The sequence below is a fragment of the Stegostoma tigrinum genome, chromosome 25 (genome assembly GCF_030684315.1).
Source record: "Stegostoma tigrinum isolate sSteTig4 chromosome 25, sSteTig4.hap1, whole genome shotgun sequence".
Classification (NCBI taxonomy): Eukaryota; Metazoa; Chordata; class Chondrichthyes; order Orectolobiformes; family Stegostomatidae; genus Stegostoma; species Stegostoma tigrinum.
In genome coordinates, this window is record NC_081378.1 from 7,467,704 (window position 1) to 7,487,411 (window position 19,708).

At 41.4% G+C, this 19,708-nt stretch overlaps 1 protein-coding gene across 1 annotated transcript in view; it reads right to left on the reverse strand.

Moving 5' to 3' along the window:
• Window positions 1-19,708, reverse strand: part of itih5 (inter-alpha-trypsin inhibitor heavy chain 5) — a 71,711-nt gene that overhangs the window by 11,207 nt on the left and 40,796 nt on the right. Inside the window, exons 9-13 of the mRNA XM_048553705.2 lie at window positions 16,211-16,382; window positions 7,119-7,964; window positions 6,375-6,428; window positions 4,034-4,150; window positions 1,026-1,403 (exon numbers count right to left, since the gene is read on the reverse strand). Of these exons, the coding sequence (XP_048409662.2) occupies window positions 1,026-1,403; window positions 4,034-4,150; window positions 6,375-6,428; window positions 7,119-7,964; window positions 16,211-16,382 (1,567 nt within the window). The remainder of the gene's footprint in view (window positions 1-1,025; window positions 1,404-4,033; window positions 4,151-6,374; window positions 6,429-7,118; window positions 7,965-16,210; window positions 16,383-19,708) is intronic.

Here is a 19,708-nt window from a genome sequence, read left to right on the forward strand (position 1 = left end):
CCTGCTGTGTTCCTCCAGCTCCTCTTTTAGTTCTCTCTGTCTGTACAGATACTCCCTAATATGCTGAATTTCTTTCAAGCATTTTATCTGACATAGCTTCACACTGAGCTGCTACTTATTGCCTTCTTACCTGGCTGTGATATAACATGTATTTTTTCGAGTGTGGCAATAAGCTGAACCAATCTCAAAAGGAAATACTTGTATTTATACAAAATCTATATCAGGATGATCTCAAATTGCTTCACTTGTGACAGATCAGTGGTCCCATGAGCAGAAACTGATCATTTTCTTTATGGCTCAGTGTAATTTTGGAGAAAATGTCAGATTTCCTGATCTTGAATGAATGGACTTTTATGACCAAATGATGATCCTGGTTAATGACATCTAAAAAGGGGACTCTGAACTCTGACCTCAACCCACACCTCTAACCCCAGGCTCTCTAAAAGTGCAAGACCTAAACCGTCCTTTGCCAAGAATTTCCCCTCAAAATGTAACACCATCTAAAGGTTTTACTTCAACATTCAGTTATAGGATTTTGGCACCACTGGCATTTATTTCCCAGTTCTACAACTCTGAGGCTTAGAAGGTAGGCCATTGTAGAGGCAGTTAACAGTAAGCCCCATTGCTGTGGGTGTGAATTTGCACATAAGACAATGGTTTTCATTTTGTAATGAATTTGCTTTTACAACAATCCAATTCATAGTCATGGTCACTATTAATGCTTCAACTTTTTTACTTTATGTTTACTGAATTAATTGAATCCAAATTCCCCAACTGATGTGATGGGATCTGAACTCATTTTTATGGATGATTAGTCCAAGTATCTAATTTGTTAGTGCACCAACACTGGAACTATACTACTGTTGCCGCATTATGTAAACAAGTCATTTTTTAGCATCCATGTATCATGCAACCTGGAAAGCAATGCAGAAGAAACATTATAAACACTGTTAAATCTCATTAAAAGATTTTAATAACAACACACACCATCAAGATGTATCACTTAAAGAGAATAGGCTGTTTACCTAAGAGTCCGTGAACACTGGAGGATAGTCCCTTACTGGTGAGAATATAGAATCCCAGGTGATCTCTCTGATATGGCGCTGGATTCTTGTACTGATGGACCAAGATGAGAAAGGAGATGTGTTCTTGTATTGTCACTGTGACTTTTGATTTGGCAGCGACAGAAACCATCAAGCCTTCACTCTCTACCTCTATGGTTTTATCACAAGATAAGATGAATCTATCTCGGCTGTCGAAGATGACCTTGTGAGGTGTGATTTCAATGTAGGAGCGGGCCGGTTTACTGACAATTATAGTAATGGCACTGAAATAGGTGCGTCGCTTCTTATGCCCATTTGGAGGTGCTGGGGCTCCAATCAACTGACCATTAACTGTCACTCCTGCCAAAAAGAGAAGATATTATATCTGACACCTCAACATTTAAGTCATTACTATGCCTGAAAAAGTCCTCGAAACCACAATATCTTTTGAAATTACTTATCAGTGTGGTTTCATGCCAAAGCAGTAAATAATAGCTCATTCTTGCATATGTAGGACTATTATAGGGATACAAGTATTTCCCTATAAGGAGGAGCCAGTAACTAAACTAGAGCGATTAAAGAAATCCATGCTGAGCCCTATGGCATTTATATTTAGTCATTCCTGAGGCTTGCTGAATGGAATCAAATGGGGAATTCCATACTATTCGTGTACTAAATAAAAACCAAAAGAACTGTAGATGTTGTAAATGAGAAACAGAAACAAAGTTTCTGGAAAAGCCCAGCAGGTCTGGCAGCATGTGTGAAGGAGAAAACAGAGTTAACATTTCAGGTCTGGTGACCCTTCCTCAGGACAGTTCTGAAGGGTCACCGGACCTGAAATGTTAACTCTGTCTTCTCCTTCACACATGCTGCCAGACCTGCTGGGCTTTTCCAGAAACTTTGTTTCTGTTGCCACTCATGTGTACTTGCTGATAAGTTAACTTCAAGGCTTGGTACTACAGTACTGCAGAATATTGAGACATTCCTTAAAACCAGATAAGCTGTTAAATGTTTATTACTCCAAATTGTGGTGAAAATGACTGTTTGGGCCATTTATCTGGAGTTCCACTGATAAAAAAAAACACCCAGTATTTCAGAGGCTATATATTAAAGGGATCCAATTGTCTCAGGATGTGATTAGTAGGATAGATAAAAGGGAACCAGTAGGTGTTGCGCACTTGGGCTTCCAAAAGGCATTAAATAAGATGACACAGAAGATAAGTGCTCAGAATTGAGATACCATATGAGCATGGCAAGAGGATTGGTTAATGGATGGAAAGCAAAAGTAGGCAAAAATGGGGTATTTTCGACTTAACAGGCTGTGGTTCACGGAGTGTTGCCAGGAGCAATTCTTGGGTCTCATCTGTTTACAATTCATATGAATAATCAGATCATGAGACAGGATAATATATCAATGTTGCTGATTATATGGAGCTATGTAGGAATTCAAGCTTTAGGAAGTCATGAAGAGGCGGGTTAAGTGAATGCGCAACAAGATGGCAGGGAAGAGTTTAATGTGGGGAAATGTGAAGGCACTCACTTTAGTCATGAAATTGGAAAAGTAGCATATCTTTTAAAACATGAGACACATGTAACTGTTGATGTTCAGACCAACTTTGGTGTACTTTTACAAGAAGCACAAAAAGTTAGCATGGAGGTCAATAAAGAAATTGGGAAAACAGATGACAACTTGACCTCTATTACAATGGGACTGAATACAAGAATGAAGAAGTAAACCATAAGGACTGTGGATACTGGAAATCAGAAACAAACTGAAATTGCTGGAAAAACTCAGCAGGTCTGGCAGCATCTTGGAACGGTTCTGAAAAAGGGTTGCCATACCCGAAATTTTAACACTGATTTCTGTCCACAGATGCTGCCAGACCTGCTGAGTTTTTCCAGCAATTTCTGTCAAGAATGAAGAAGTTTTTCTGCAATTGTACTGGGCTCCGGGTATGTACGTACGAACACAGCTAAACTATTGTGTACAGTATCAGTTTCTTTAAAATATACTTCCTTTAGAGTTGGAACAGTAATTTACCAGACTGGACACTGTGATGAGACCATTGACTAATGATGAGTAAATGGGTTTATCTAATTTGAACATTCAAGATTATGCTTGACAGGGTAGATATTGAAGCATTTCCCCTTGCTGCAGAAGCTGGAATTAGAGGGTAGTTTCAGGATGAGGGATATCTACACTTAAAGAGTTGTGAAATTTTGGAATTTTGTGCCTCAGAAGGTTATGGATGCTCCATTGCCAAATATATTTAAGGCTGAGACAGACAGGATTTTGGTTTCTCCAAAAATCAAGAGATATTGAAAGTAGGCAGGAGAGCACAACTGAAGGCCAAGCTTATCCATGACCACATTAAATGGCTGAACAGGTTTGATGCGCCAAATGGTTTCCTGCTCCTACATCTTACGTTCTTAACACTGACTGGAATTCACATGAAATACTGTGTTCAATTCTGGGCACTGCTCTTCCAGAAGGATGTGATGGAGAAGAAATATATTCAAATTGTGACAGAGATTAGACATGTCAGTTATGGCAACAGACTGGAGAAGTTAGGGTTGATCTCGTTGGAATAGAGAAGGTGAAGAGCACATTTAACAGAGGTGCTGAAAATAATGAATGGTTCTGACAGACTAACGAGGAAGAAGCAGTTCCTGGCAGGAAGGTTGGTCACCGTAGGAGACAGATATAATATAACAGAAATAAAAATTGAGGCAAATTGAGAAAACACAGTGAGTTATGAATGCACTGTAATGCATTGTTTAATAGGATGCTAGAAGCAGATTCAAAGATAGCATTCAAAAGGGAATTGGGCAAAGTACTTGAAAGCAAATAACTGTCACAGCTCTGGGGAAAGAGATGACACAAGCATGAAAGACCAAACAATCTCATTATGAGCTGCATCAAACTATGATTCTCATCTTGATGAACAAAGAATATCAATCTTTTAATACTCATCTGGTTTGCTACTCACCGGAACCTTCGTGATCAGACACCAATCTCAGTATATTACCAGGCTCACCATCTATGTTAAAGCAGATGGAAAACTTGCCCAAGGGGAAGTCAACAACAAAATGTGGATCTCCATCAGCTGCATTACAAACAAATACCACTGTTTATATGGACCGCATTAAATGGCCAAAAAGAAAGTTTAGACATGTTTGAAGCAACAGTACCTTCAGTTTATTGCTTTGCAATTGCTACTTGTTAATTGCTTCAAAACTTTTCTTAAAAGGATCCTGATACTCAGTTCCAGTCTACGCTGTAGAAAAAGCTATCTGGATATTGGAAAATCTGGGACAATACTTTTCTCTAAGGGCAATGAAACCAGTGGGTCAGGCACAAATAACCCCACCTGCAACCTCCCTCTTCCCCAACCAGGAGTCTTTAAATGTTTGTCATCTCTTCTTCAATTTACACCACAACAAGAATCTTCACGTGTTGGAGATGATTCATGAACTACTCTCACTCAGCCTACAAAACAGAACTCAAAGATATATTATACTGAAAAGTTGTTATCTCAACAACCTCTCTCTTTGATTATGAGAGGAGATAAAACTAAGGGCACAGAACTGAACATGGGTCAGAGAAGGTATTCTCTAACTCTTAAGAAGGATAGTACCAGAGACAGCAATGATTGGACAGAATTGGCAAACTGAGAACTTAAATGATAACTGCAATATTTGCTGCTGATAGCCCAAAGACACAAGTAAGAAATGTGATCTCAGCTTAAAACCCTATGCCTCGATAAAAACCAGTAGAGTCTCAGACTCAGATTGGCTGGTGAATGATATTCATGGTGGATCCTTTGAGTCATGAGGATACCAAGGGTGCAGTCCCTGAACCAGCTTCAATTACAAAATTATTGGGTTCATATTTCTGAGGTAAACCTAGTCTTCTTTCGATGGGGAAAGCCAACGTGTTGCAGTGTGAGGTTAAAAGTTGCCTTTGAGTTTGACATTTTTTCTCCCCAGTATGAAACACAAGCAGTCTACAAACTCTATGATCCTGAGGTATTGACCCATCCTTAAACCAATGGGTTTGGTTAGCTCAGTTGTTTGGACAGCTAACTCGCATAGCAGAGTTACAACAACAGTGTATGCTTAATTCCCACACCACTGGCATTACCACTAAGGGCACTCTTCCTCAACCTCTCCCCTAGCCTGAGGCGGTTTAACCACTACCAGTCATCTATCTATAATGAGACAACAGCCCTGTAGTCCAAAGAACAATTGTAACATTGCTTTAATCCATCCAGAGAATGTGAATTTAGCTGATAGCTGGGAAGTACCCTCATCCATGCCCATATTTAATCACATACATGATAAAGTCTGTACTCCCATTGCCAAAAGTTATATCTTTCATTGTGTCAATCACAGCAGCATGTTTGACTCCTTTTTTATTAAAAGTACTGGCTGAAAGTTCTAAAATGATATGTCTGTCCTTGTCTTGATCCTAGCATCTTTGGTAGTTTTGACTTCAAATATTTTCCTTCAAGCTCCGTCTCTTTCGAAGGGAATAGAAGTTTGCCTCCCACTCAGCTGCCCCTTGCCTTTAGTGGAATGCCCTGACATCACCAATAATGCCCTTTTCTTTGCCACCATTGTGTTCCCCTCCCTCAAAGGCAAAAGTAAATGTCACATTTTATGAACTAGATTCACTGCTCGGAATTTTTCGATCTTCAGCTAACTACATGTGAAACCACAATCTCAGTTTCGCAGTTTTCATTCATACCAACCACCACAAAAATAAGTTGGTGACAGTGAATAAGCAACCATATACCATACGAAATGGGAACTAAAGTAAACTTTGGCTAATGGATACTGATAATCAAATAAACAGACCAATTTTGTAAGTGTTTAAATAACTGCATCTGTGTAAAATGCTTCCGTTTTAATAGGTCAGTTTATACAGAATTTGATTCTAATGGGAGTCATTTCTAATTAAATAGCAAGCATAAGGATTCCAAAAAAACATCATTATTCCACTGTTATGGTACACATAGCTTTATTTCAGGCTTTATATCATTAACCATTACCTTCTGGAAGAAGAATTAGCTCTCCAAGAATTCCTTTTGAATTTTTTTTCAGATCTTAATAATTCAGTCAATCAGTTGTACAGTGACAGGTTTGTGCTTTTAACTAGTTCTGAAAATATTCCTCAATTCCTGCATTTAAGAAGGTGAACCCTGTGTGTTAACAGCCTGGTGGAATAATGAGCTCGGCTCTCTAACTTTTGACTGATGACTTGCCGCATTGTTCAAAATATTGAGTTGAAGAGCCTTTGTTGAGGAAGTTCAAAGTTGATGCACTTACCTGATGTTTTTGAAACCACTACTGTTTTCTTTTTCTTTCTTAAGGAAGTGCTCTCTAGATAAAGAAATGTCATCATTAAACCAATTGGTGAATTTAATTCTGCCCTAACAACACCTGGCAATTAACTGGGCACTGTCTTTTTGTGATTACTTAAAACAGATTCTTAAGAGTTTTAGCACATGTGCAAATTGGAGATTTCACATTGTTACAGAGGGGATTGGGATATAGGACCATTGTAAATCCATTTTATTTAAAGAGATTTATGAGTTTACTATCGATAATGCCTCATCTTTAAGACAAACAAAGAGGATTGAATCCCCAGAGTTTTTTTCTTATCAATTTCTTATCAAAAGTACCCAGTGCCAGCATCAAGTGACCGAAATGGGAATGCAGTCCAAATTCCATTTTAAGACAGAATCAAAATGATAATCATCTAAAGGTGTATGAACATCACAAACAGGTTCAGGGAGTCTTAAATGGTTGACAGCTGAATACCATACTGTGCAGACTGGGAAACACCTACTAACTATTTACACTAGGTACAGAAGCATGGTTGGCCTGGACCTCACTCGAATTTTCTCGCATCAGGTGTCAGACTCATATGATCTGACATCATCTGACTTCAATAACTATACAGTCTAGTTATGAGCATATTGCTCTTTAAATCTCATTTGCTACAAAAAGATACTGAGGGAACAAGTATTTGGAAATGGAGCTCAGTAAGTTATAACTGTGCTCATTTACCTGGTTTGGTTATTCTCTGTAAACTCTGCGCTCTCTCATCATTCACTTCAGACTCATCCACCACACTCTGTGAGGATCCATTGCTTTGCTCATCTGAACTCTTTACATGAAGTGAAGTGACAGGTGTGATAAAATTGTATTCCAACGAAAGATTTTTTGCTTTCTCTGAGAGAATTTCCTTCACTTTGCTATTGCTGATCTTCAGTCGCATTCTCAGCAGATCTTTTATTGCTAAGTAGCCCCATGCCCTTTGGACGAACTTAGAATCTTTGGATCTAGCCTTGAAATCATTTGAACTTCTCCTTGTGTCATTAATTTTCACATCTGCCTCCAGCATGAGGTGTTTGTCACTTGTGCTTGCAGCAACTTGGACATGAAGACTATCACTGGCGTTATCTGTCAGTTTCCCTGCTACTACGAGCTCAGATCCATTGAAATAGTTTGGAAAGAAATTTTGCGTAACATACTCCATTGAATCTTCTGAATAATCGACACGAATGTCTGAGAGGAGTGGAGTTCCTATTTCATCAAAAAAACCTTTAAGTAGGATGCTGGCATCTGAGTCCTCATTGATCCTTCGCATTACTCCACAGTTCTCCAGTGACATTCGCTCAAGGAGCCTGTAGTCCACATCTCTTCCTATTCCCAAGGTGAAGATGCAGAACTTCTTTTCAACAGCCTTTCTTGTGTTGTTTAGGATTTTATGAGGTTGAACTTCTGCAATTGTTGGGCGCCCATCTGTCAAGAATATTATTAATGACACAGCCCACAAACTCTTGTCCTGCTGAGCGATGTAATCTTTCAACAATTTAGATCCAGTTTGGATCGCATCATTTATGTTGGTACCTAGGAAACAAAGCAGAATTTTGAACAAAGTTTTTGTATTCCAGTTTGAATTTTAAACAACATCTTTGAAAGGAGGGTTTCAGAATGACAGAGGAAGACTATTTAGTCACCAATATGCCTGGGGAAGCTTTTTTAAAGAGTCCTGCACAAATGCTTTTCTTGTTTTAACACTCATCTACTGCATTGATATTTGGCAAAGGTAATAATTAGGAGCTACAAGATTTTTAGCTTGCAACTTTAACCCAGGAGTTTTTATTTTAATTCACTCATGGACCGTGGACATCAGTGCCTGCTCCAATATTTCTTTCCCTTCCCAGTTGCTATTGAGAAGGTGGTGGTGAGCTGTCTTCTTGAACCACTGCAGTCCATGTGCTGCAGTTAGACAATATCATGAAGGAGCAAGTTCCAACATTTAGACCCAGTGACATTAAAGGAACAATTATTTCCAAGTCAGGTCATGGTGTCCCATGTATTAGAAGACGATTAGATATAGGAGCAGTCCACTGAGTCTGCTCAGCCATTCAATCATGGCTGATATGCTTGTCAACCCCATTCTCCTGCCTTGTCTCCATAACCTTTAATTCCTTTTTAATCACCAACCTATCTACCCCTGTCATAAATAACTTGGCCTCCATAGCCTTCTGCAGCAATGAGCTCCATAGATTCACCACGTTCTGGCTGAAGAAATTTCTCCTCATCTCAGTTTAAATCATTGATCCTTCACTCTGAGGCTGTGTCCCCGAGGACCCAATCTCTCTGTATCACGGAAACATCTCCATATCCACTCTATCCAGGCCTCTCAGTATTTAAGTTTCAATCAGTTTGCCCCTTATCCTTCTAAACTCCTTTGAGTGAAGACACAGAGACCCCAGATGCCCTTCAAATGGGAACCTTTCAAGATCATTCTGCTCTGAACTCCCTCCAACATCCTTCCTTTCATACAAGGCCCAAAACTGCTCACAATGTTGCAAATGCAGTCTGCCCAGAGACTTACACAACCTCAGCAGTACATTTCTGCTTTTGTACTTGATCCCTCTTGAAACGAGTGCTAACAATGGAATTTGCCTTCCTAATTGCCATCTGAACCTGCATGTTAACCTTACGAGAATTCTGAACTATTCTCCCAAGTACCTTTGCGCTTCAGATTTCTGAAGCCTTCCCTATTTCGAAAATAGCCGATGCTTCTATTCTTCCTGCCTCACACTTTCCCACATTGTATTTCATCTGCCACTTCTTTGCCCACTCTCCTAGCCTGACCAAGTCCTTCTGTGGCTCTCTGCACTCTCAACACTGCTTGTCCCTCCACCTAACTTGGTGTCGCCTCCAAGCTTGGCAACAATGCTATCAGTTTCTTCATCCAGATCATTAACATCTTTCGTGATAGTTGTGATCCCAATGCCAAGCCCTGTGGAACTCAACTAGTCACAGGCTGCCAGCTTGAAAAAGACCCTTCTTATCCCCATTCTCTGCCCTCTGCCAGTCACAATCCCCTAGCCAGGCCACTAAGTTGCCCCTAACACCATGGGCTCTTATCGTTTTGGCAGCCTCCCGTGCGACACCTTGTCAATGATCTTCTGGAAATCCAAATTGATTACGTCCACTGGCTGTCTTTTGTCTAACCTGCTCATTACCTTCTCAAAGAATTCTCACAGATTTGTCAGGCATGATGAAGCCCATGCTACCCTTTCAGTCTTACTTTACCATGCGCTTCCAAGTATTTGCAATCTCATCCTTAATAATAGACTCTAAAATCTTACCAAGGACTGAGGTCAGGCTAACTGGCCTATAGTTTACTGTCTTCTGCCTCCCTACTTTCTTAAACAGGGGTGTTACATGAGCCATTTTCCACTCCTCCTGGACCCTCTCTGACTCCCATAGTTCTTGAAAGATCGCCACCAATTCCTCTTCATTCTCCTCAGCTATTTCCTCCAGAATCTGGGGGTGTAGTCCATCTGGACCAGATGAATAATCCAGCTTCAGACCTTTCAGCTTCCCCAACACCTTCTCCTTAGTGATGGTCACTACATTCATCTCTGCCCCCTGAATCTCTTAAAGTTCTGGAATACTGTTGGTGTCTTCCAATGTGAAAACTGATGCAAAGTGCCCACTCAGTTCCTCCACCATCTCTTTATTCCCCACTACTACCTCTCCAGCCTCACTTCCCAATGGTTCAATGTCCAATATTCTCTTTCCGTTACCTTTTAAATATCAAAAAACTCTTGCAATCTTCTTTTATATTATTAGCTAGCTTACCTTAATATTTCACCTTCTCCCTCCTTTTGTTTTTCTTAAGTTATCATCTGTTAGTTTTTAAAGGCTTTCCACTAATCTTCAACACATTGTACAGGTTTCTCCTTTTGCTTTTATGCTGACCCTGACTTCCCCCATCAGTCACGATTGTCTCATCCTCTTCTTGGTAACTTTCTTCCATCTTGGGATGAATTTCTGTTAAACGTCCTACATTACTCTCAAATTCCTGCCATTGATGCACAACCATTTTCCCCTTCTGATCAATTCTGGTCAGCTTCTCCCACAAGGAAACCCTACAATATGGAAATGGGCCATTTGGCACAATAAGTCCAAACTGCCCCTACAAAGAGCATCCCACCCAGACCCATCCCCCTACCTTTTCCCTGTAGCCCTGCTTTTACCACATCTAATCCACCTAGCATACACATCCCTGGGCACTACAGTCAATTCAGCATGGCCAATCCACCCAACCTGCACAACTTTGGGCTGTGGGAGGAAACCGAATCGAAACCCAAATGGACACGGGGAGAATGTGCAAACTCCACACAGACAGTTATCCAAGGATGGAATCAAACCTGGGTTCCTGGCACTGTGAGGCAGCTATGCTAACCACTGAGCCACCGTGCTACTCTATGCCTTTGTAATTATCTTTATTCATTTGTAACATGGCTACATGTGATTCCATCTTCTCCGTCTCAAACTGCAGGGTGAATTCTATCATATTATGGTCACTGTCTCCTATAGGTTCCTTCATCTTAAATTCCTTAACCAAGTCTGCCTCATTACACATCACCAAATCCAGAATTCTCTGTTCCCATGTGGGTTATACAGTAAGCTGATCCAAAACAAAAATCTTGTTGACATTCCACAGATTTCTTTTCTTGATTTCTGCTACCAACCTGAATTTTCCAATCTGTCAGCATATTGAACTCCTCCATGATTATTGTAATACTGCCTTTCCTATCTCCCGACTTATTTTCTTCCCCACAACCTAACTACTGCTAGAAGGTCTGTACATAACTCCCATCAGGGTCTATTTTCCCTTGGCAATTCCTCAACTCCACCCACACAGATTCAATGCCTTCTGGCTCTATATCACTTCTTACAATCAATTTAATTTCATTTCTTACTAACAGAGCAGCCCCGCCCTCTCTACCCATGTACATGTCCTTTTGATAGAATATGTGTCCTTGGATACTTAGTTCCCATCCCTGATCCCCTTGTAGCCATGTCTCTGTAATACCCACAACATTGTACCTGTCAATTTCAATCTGATTTCCCTTGTTTTGCAAGTACATTTAAGCACAACTCCTTCAGTCCTGCGTTGACCGCCCCCCTCTCATAGTTGTCCCCTTATCTGCTTTGCCCAAAGTTAGATTCCTGGTCCTATCCATACTCTGACTTTTAATTTAACACCTAGCCGCTCATATTCTCTCAGCAGAACCCTTTTCCTCTTTCTCCCTGTATCATTGGTGCCTACATGGACCATGACATCTGGATCTTTCCCCTCACTCCCCAAGTTCCGCTGCAGCCCAGATGAGATATCAATGAACCTAGGAACCAGGCAGGCAATACAGCCTTTGGGACTGTCGATTAGACAGGGAGTAGTGTCTATTCCCCTGATTTTATTAACACTGATCTCAACAGCATTTCTCTTTTCTGCTCTTGAATGGTTCCCTGTGTCATGGTGATTTGGTCAGTTTGTTCATCCGCTCACTACAGCTCCCACTCTTTTCCACACAAGGGGCAGAACTCTCAGACCTGGTAGACAAGCTCCTTCTGCATTACCTCCCCGATCCCTTCACCTGCCTTGCTGGTAATCACACCCTCCTGTCCCTCACCACTGACTGAATTTGACGCAATTAAACCAATGGGTGTGACTGCCTCCTGAAACACAGTGTCCAGGTAACTAACCCCCTCCCTGATGTGTTGCACCATTTGGAGCTCAGACTCCATTCTGAGCCGGAGTTCCTCAAGCAACCAACACTTGCTACAGATGTGATCACTCTGAACTACAGTAGGATTCACCATCTCCTACAACTTGCAGTTACAGCATATTGCATGGCCCAGCAACTCTATTTTAACTTGATTTTTTAAAAAATTGTACTGGTCAATAAGTTTGCAGTCTGTAAATATTTGCCTTATTTGCCTTCAATCTGAAAGTAGTCTATAACACATAATCAAATTAGGAGCTATCAACCAATGAACTTACCAGTTACCTGTGATGGCACATTTTCGTACTGGGCTTCGACTTATCCTTGTAAAATAACCTTAGAAACTAAAAGACAAACAAGAAGCAAGCAGGAAGCACCTCTTCCCCTTTGCATACCATTCTAATGCTGCCTCCAAATTCCCTGAACTATACAGTCACTTGGGCTACATCTCAACCTGCATGTGATCTCTCCTTCTTGGCCATTTCTGCTGCCCTTGCCCTTCCAAATGTTAGTGTTTGTGGGTTTGGAAGGTGTTGTTTAAAGATCTTTGGTGAGTTTCTGCAGTGTATCTTGTAGATAGTACACACTGCTCCTATTGACTGTCGGTGGTGGAGACAGTGAACACTTGTGGATATGGGACCAATCAAGCGGGCTGCTTTATCTGCATGCTGTCAAGCTTCTTGAGCATTGTTGGAGCTGCATCCATCCAGGCAAGTGGGGAGTATTCCATCACACTCCTGTCTCGTGCCACGGAAATGGTGGGCAGGCTTTGGGGAGTTACTTACCACAGTCTTCGTAGCCTCTGACTCGCTTATGTATATGTATGTGTGCATAAATCACTTAAGATGGCAAGATAGGTACAGTAAGCAGTTCATAAGGCATACAATGTCTGTGGCTTTATTTATAGAGAGATCAAGTACAGGAGAAAGGAGGTTCTGCAAAGATACTTGTTAGATTTCAGCTGGTGTTTTATTGTCAGATCTGGTGCACACTTTAGCATGGATGTGAATGAATTGGAAAAAGTGTAGAAGAAGTTTACAGGAATGGTTCCATGAATCAGAAACATTATCTTTGAAGACAGGTTGCAGAAGTCAGGACTGTTTTCCTTCAAGTGAAGAAGGCTAAGATGAAAGGTAAATGTTTTCAGGGGTGGCTAAATTGTTCCTTGTCATAAAAGGACCATGAATAAGAGGGCACAGATATAAGATAATTTACAAAAGAAACAAATGTGATGTGAGAAAAGAAATTCTTCATGCAATCAGTAGAGTAATGGAGTCACAAAACATGGAAACAGATCCTTTGGTCTGACTAGTCCATGCCGACCTTGTTCCCAAACTAAACTAGTTCCACTTGTCTGCATTTGGCCCATATCCCTCCAAACCTTTCCTATTCATGTACTTATCCAAATGCCTTTTAAATGTTGCAACTGTACTTGTATCACCTCTTCCTCTGATAGTTCACTCCGCGTACAAACCATTCTCTGTGTAAAAACATTGCTCCTCATGTACTTTTAAAAACTTCCTCCTCTCCACCCCCACCCTAAGGAAAATACCCTTGTCATTCACTTTGTCAATGCCCCTCCTAACTCTCTGAATACAGTACCCAGTTATTTTAAGGATGAAGAATAAATGAAGCTGTCTTCATGATACCATTTCATTTCAAACAATAAAAAGCTTTAAAAGAACTTAGACAGTAATAACTTTCAGAACAAGAACATTTCTCATTTTTAGTTGCTGTCAACCAGTCGGCCATTTATAATCTAAACTTTATTGGTAAGCAAGTCAATTGTCTTTGAAACACAAAGTTCCAAATTTGTCATTATGACAAATTTTGAAAATTTAAATTATTTGGTTCTGAAGATAAAACTGATTACACATTTAATTTAAAAATCTTCACCCCTCCCATAAAGGAAACCACAAAGCAGCCCTCACTCTAAATAGTTTTTAAATCTAATGAGCCCATGCAGCAGATCTATGGAAATAATTTCACTGCAAACGGTGTCACACTTGAATCCAATTCTATTCTTGACTGATAGTCTCACATTTTCCAGCAGTTAGAATCTAGAATGCATTCTTGGGGCGGGGGGGGAGGCAGATTCAATAGAGGCATTCAAGTAGTCATTAGTTTATTATTTACACAGAAACACAGAATCAATCTTCAGGGTTATAGAGAAATACAAGAAAATGGTATTGAATCATAATGCTCATTCAGAGAGCCAGTGTAGACATGATAGGCTGAATGGCCTTCTTCTGCACCATATAAATTCTATGAGCCTGTGAGGAGACATATGAGAACTAATAATTTGTTTCTGATGTCAAATTAACCACAAGACAAGATATCAATGTTTTCCAGATCTTGGTGCATTGCACATATTTTACAATATTGGCTAGAACTATAATCAATTCCAAACTCCTTCATTTTTTTCCACTATGGTTTTCCAATAATTTTCCAGAATATTTACCACTTAGCATACAGGAAGAAGTGGGGGAAATTAGCCATGTGGGGTTTGCTGAGCTTAAGGTTGTGAGCAACACTGGAACTACACAATCATTGAAACCCTTTTGAGAATATATCTGCTCAAAGATAAAGAGTTGCCTCAGTATCTGGCCTAGACAGTCCAAGCCATTCTCTTGTTGACGGCCTGAGGACTTTGTTTAAAATAGGATCAGTCAGTTGCGAATAGACCAATTGGAACAGATTGTAAATCTATTCCATGAACGCAATTCATTCTTATAGCTTGGGAGTTACAACTCCACTGTTCCTTCACACTTCTCTTTTTCTCACTGTAGAATTCCTCGTCTTGATGTCAATGCGAAGGAACATCACTGTAGTTTTTAAAAGCTGGATAAATACCCACTCCTGTTCGGCATCCAGACAGTGATTCTTGCTGAGTTCAAACTAGAGACCAAACTTTAACATGAAAATGAGGCAGAGGAACTTCAACGTCATCAGGCCTTGGTGTTTAGTCTACACAACTACATAAACCAATACTGCGTCAGACACTTTAGCTGTCCATGTCCAAATGCAGCAAGACCTGGATACTGTCAAGACTTGGGGTGACAAGTGACAAGTAACATTTGCACCACACAAATGCGAGGCAATGACTATCTCCTTAAACAGAAAATCTAACAACCAAGCCTCGACATTCAAAGACATCAACATCTCTGAAACGCACACTATCAATATTCTGGGAGTTTCCTTCAACCAGAAACTCAGTTGCTATATTGGACAAGGGCAACAGATACATGGGAACACCACCCCCTGCAAATTCTCCTCCAAGCCACTCACCATCCTGATTTGGAAGTACATCCGCTGTTCATTCACCGTCGCTGGGTCAAAATCCTGGAATTCCCTCCCTAAACGGATTTTGGGTCAGCTTACAGCACATGGACTACTATTTTACTTACACAACTTACAGCAGTTCAATAAGGCAGCACACCACCACCTTCTCAATGGGGAAGTAAGGGCTGGGCCCAGCCAGCGACGCCTACATCCCACAAGTAAATAAGAAAAAAACACATTCAGGTTTCTCTGCTCTGGCACTTCGTTTAGGCTTAGTACCTCTCCATTTTTGCTGTACCTTTGTGTTCACTCATATCGCCTCACACTTTTCCATGCTGAACATCATCTACCACCTAGCTGCCCAGTCCAGAAACTTGCCAATCCCTTGTGTAGTTTTACACGCCTACAATGTTCCCAAGTTTTCTGTCATCTATTTATCTCTGTTTCCTGTTTCTCAGCAAACTTCGTGTTAATGTCGCTGCTGTTCCACTTACTCCATGAGCAGTAAATTTTCTCACAAGTCTGTGTGTTGCATGACAGGAAAAATCAGAGTAAGGCTACACATTTACTGCAAGTAAATTGCAATATTTCTTCTGTAGTTGGAACAGAGCATAAAGTAATGAGGGACCAGCTCAGCACAAGCTCATTATTGATGCCAGGTGAACCTGGAAACCCTTCATTCAAACAAAGTTCCAAAGACTGAAAGACAAGATTTTCTATTGGAGATGACAGATCAGAAGGCAAAGTATCAGAATGGAAATAAAACACATCTCACTTTACCTCCTGAAGGTGACATCAGGTAAATGTACTTCTTGGCATCCCTTACAGTCTCCCCTGTGACAGGGACAAGTTTTCCATGTTGCCAGACCTTAATATGGCCAGAGAAGTTGATGATATTGAAGTGGTCAATGGGTCGAAGATCATTGAGGATAGTGAAGAGGGCATCTTTAGTCTGAAAATACAATGGCAGCAAGCGCATGAGAACCAATCACAACACTGTAGGTGTCATTCACCATCGTTACTTGGACAAACGTCATTGATGTGTCAAAGTCCTAGAACTCCACCTAACAGCATTGTGACAGCACTTCCGTCATATAGATTACAGCAGTTCCAAAAAGCAACTCAACACCACCTTCTCAAGGTTGAGTAGGAATGGGCATGGAATGTTGGCCTGGCCAGTGATCTCAACATCCTGTGAACAAATTGTTTAAAAATGGCTAATTGCTATCAAAAAGTTCATCTGTCACTGCTGATGTACAGTATCTGTCTCTGGTTGATGTACAAAATAACAGCAAGCTCTTGAGCCTGCTCCACTATTCAATTATATCATGCTTAATCTGCATCTCAACTCCATTTGCCCATGTATTTCCATCTTGCACCATACCCTCGCCTAACAAAGACGTGAGAATTGACATGTACAAAAAGTTCCTAATTTATCTCATTTGTGACTTCTCTTTCATGAATAAAACTAAAAGTTTTTTTTCTGCATCTGCCCAATTTTACTATTTTAAACCCCAATCAGATCATCCTTCAATCTTAAACAATCAAGGGTCTATAGGTTAAGTTGATGCAAACTGTCCTCGTAATTTGATCCTCTAAGCCTCTATAGCTGTATATCAATCTGGTGGATCTGTGCTGCATGCCTACCAAGAACAATTTACCCTTCTTGACAGCCCAAAACTACATACACTGGTCCAGATGTTGTTTTTCTTCCCGTGACACCAGTATCAGAAATGTACCTCACTTGAACTGTTTGAGATTGTAACATGGTATTCTTTATCATTAATGATTCAGCTCTAAAACTGGTAGAAACCACTTACCTGCAATTTGATGATGATGATAAATAGACTGGAACCATGTGTTCTCAACACCCCTTCCGTCACTGTTTAGCAACCCATATAATGTAGACAGTGCACGCAGCAATTTGTCAAGCTTAAGTGATAGTATAATGGACAATCAAAGATTTTCAAGGAACTTTACAGTGAATTGGGATATTGCAATGAATGGATATAATTTGTATGATCACAAAGGACACTAAGAGTTGGCAGCGTTTTAATCACAGATGACAACTGAAATTTTATGTTAAATTGCAGCAAGGGAAATGTTAAAACATGTTATGATTATATTAGCTTAAAGAATAAAATTACATAAGCTTCATCACTGGTTACCAGACACAATAATTCTAAATCCTGCCTTGCCATCCTTTTATAATGTGCATTGAGAACTAGTTATTGCAGATGCTTCTGTTTCTTTTATAATTATATCCTTACTAAAACTGACAATCAGTTCAAGTCAACCTGACAGCACTGCGTACCCTGTTCTGATGTACAGATGATAAAATATTGCAAATGCTATATTTTCAATTCTTGGGTTAAGCAGTTTATTTTCTGAATTGGCCAAACAGCTGTCGTTTTTCGAGCTAAAACTCATGGTCCAGGCTCCTCTTACAGTCTTTCATTTATGAGAAAATGAGTCATGCATGAGAAAGTGCCAATAAACTATTGAATAAATAGGCCAATAATTGGCCTGCTCTGACCCTCTTTTTTTTCTCAGATCAAAACAAAATGATCTCTGAATCATGGCTTTTGGTTGATGATAATGAATGGACAGCAGTACAATAGGACTTTGGGTCAATCAGTGCAGCTGGATTTCATATTCAGATAATCAGTTTGATAAAAAAAAGCTGCTAGTTTGGGTCCTGAGGATTCAGAAATTGAGTACAATGGAAAAAAATCATTCGGAGTTCATAATTCAACATAATTTAAATGTTTTCAATAGCTGGGATGAAAAATAGTTTGTGAAGCTGGATGAACACAGCAGGCCAAGCAGCATCTCAGGAGCACAAAAGCTGACGTGTCGGGCCTCGACCCTTCATCAGAGAGGGGGATGGGGAGAGGGTTCTGGAATAAATAGGGAGAGAGGGGGAGGCGGATCGAAGATGGATAGAGGAGAAGATAGGTGGAGAGGAGAGTATGGATGGGGAGGTACGGAGGGGATAGGTCAGTCCAGGGAAGACGGAGAGGTCAAGGGGTTGGGATGAGGTTAGTAGGTAGGAAATGGAGGTGCAGCTTGGGGTGGGAGGAAGGGATGGGTGAGAGGAAGAACAGGTGAGGGAGGCAGAGACAGGCTGGGCTGGTTTTGGGATGCAGTGGGGGGAGGGGAGAGGCTAGGCTGGTTGTGTGATGCACTGGGGGGAGGGGACGAACTGGGCTGGTTTTGGGACGTGGTGGGGGAAGGGGAGATTTTGAAGCTGGTGAAGTCCACATTGATACCATTGGGCTGCAGGGTTCCCAAGCAGAATATCAGTTGCTGTTCCTGCGACCTTCGGGTGGCATCATTGTGGCACTGCAGGAGGCCCATGATGGACATGTCATCTAAAGAATGGGAGAGGGAGTTGAAATGGTTCATGACTGGGAGGTACAGTTGTGTATTGCAAACCGAGCGGAGGTGTTCTGCAAAGCAGTCCCCAAGCCTCCGCTTGGTTTCCCCAATGTAGAGGAAGCCACACCGGGTACAATGGATACAGTATACCACATTGGCAGATGTGCAGGTGAACCTCTGCTTAATATGGAAAGTCGTCTTGGGGCCTGGGATAGGGGTGAGGGAGGAGGTGCGGGGGCAAGTGTAGCACTTCCTGCGGTTGCAGGGGAAGGTGCCGGGTGTGGTGGGGTTGGAGGGCAGTGTGGAGCGAACAAGGGAGTCACGGAGAGAGTGGTCTCTCCGGAAAGCAGACAAGGGTGGGGATGGAAAAATGTCTTGGGTGGTGGGGTCGGATTGGAGATGGCGGATGTGTCGGAGGATGATGCGCTGTATCCGGAGGTTGGTAGGGTGGTGTGTGAGAACGAGGGGGATCCTCTTTGGGCGGTTGTGGTGGGGGCGGGGTGTGAGGGATGTGTTACGGGAAATGCGGGAGACGCGGTCAAGGGTGTTCTCGACAACTGTGGGGGGAAAGTTGTGGTCCTTGAAGAACTTGGACATCTGGGATGTGCGGGAGTGGAATGCTTCAACCTGGGAGCAGATGCAGCGGAGGCGGAGGAATTGGGAATAGGGGATGGAATTTTTGCAGGAGGGTGGGTGGTAGGCGGTGTATTCTAGGTAGCTGTGGGAGTTGGTGGGCTTGAAATGGACATCAGTTACAAGCTGTTTGCCTGAGATGGAGACTGAGAAGTCTAGGAAGGTGAGGGATGTGTTGGAGATGGCCCAGGTGAATTTGAGGTTGGGGTGGAAGGTGTTGGTGAAGTAGATGAACTGTTTGAGCCCCTCTGGGGAGCAAGAGGC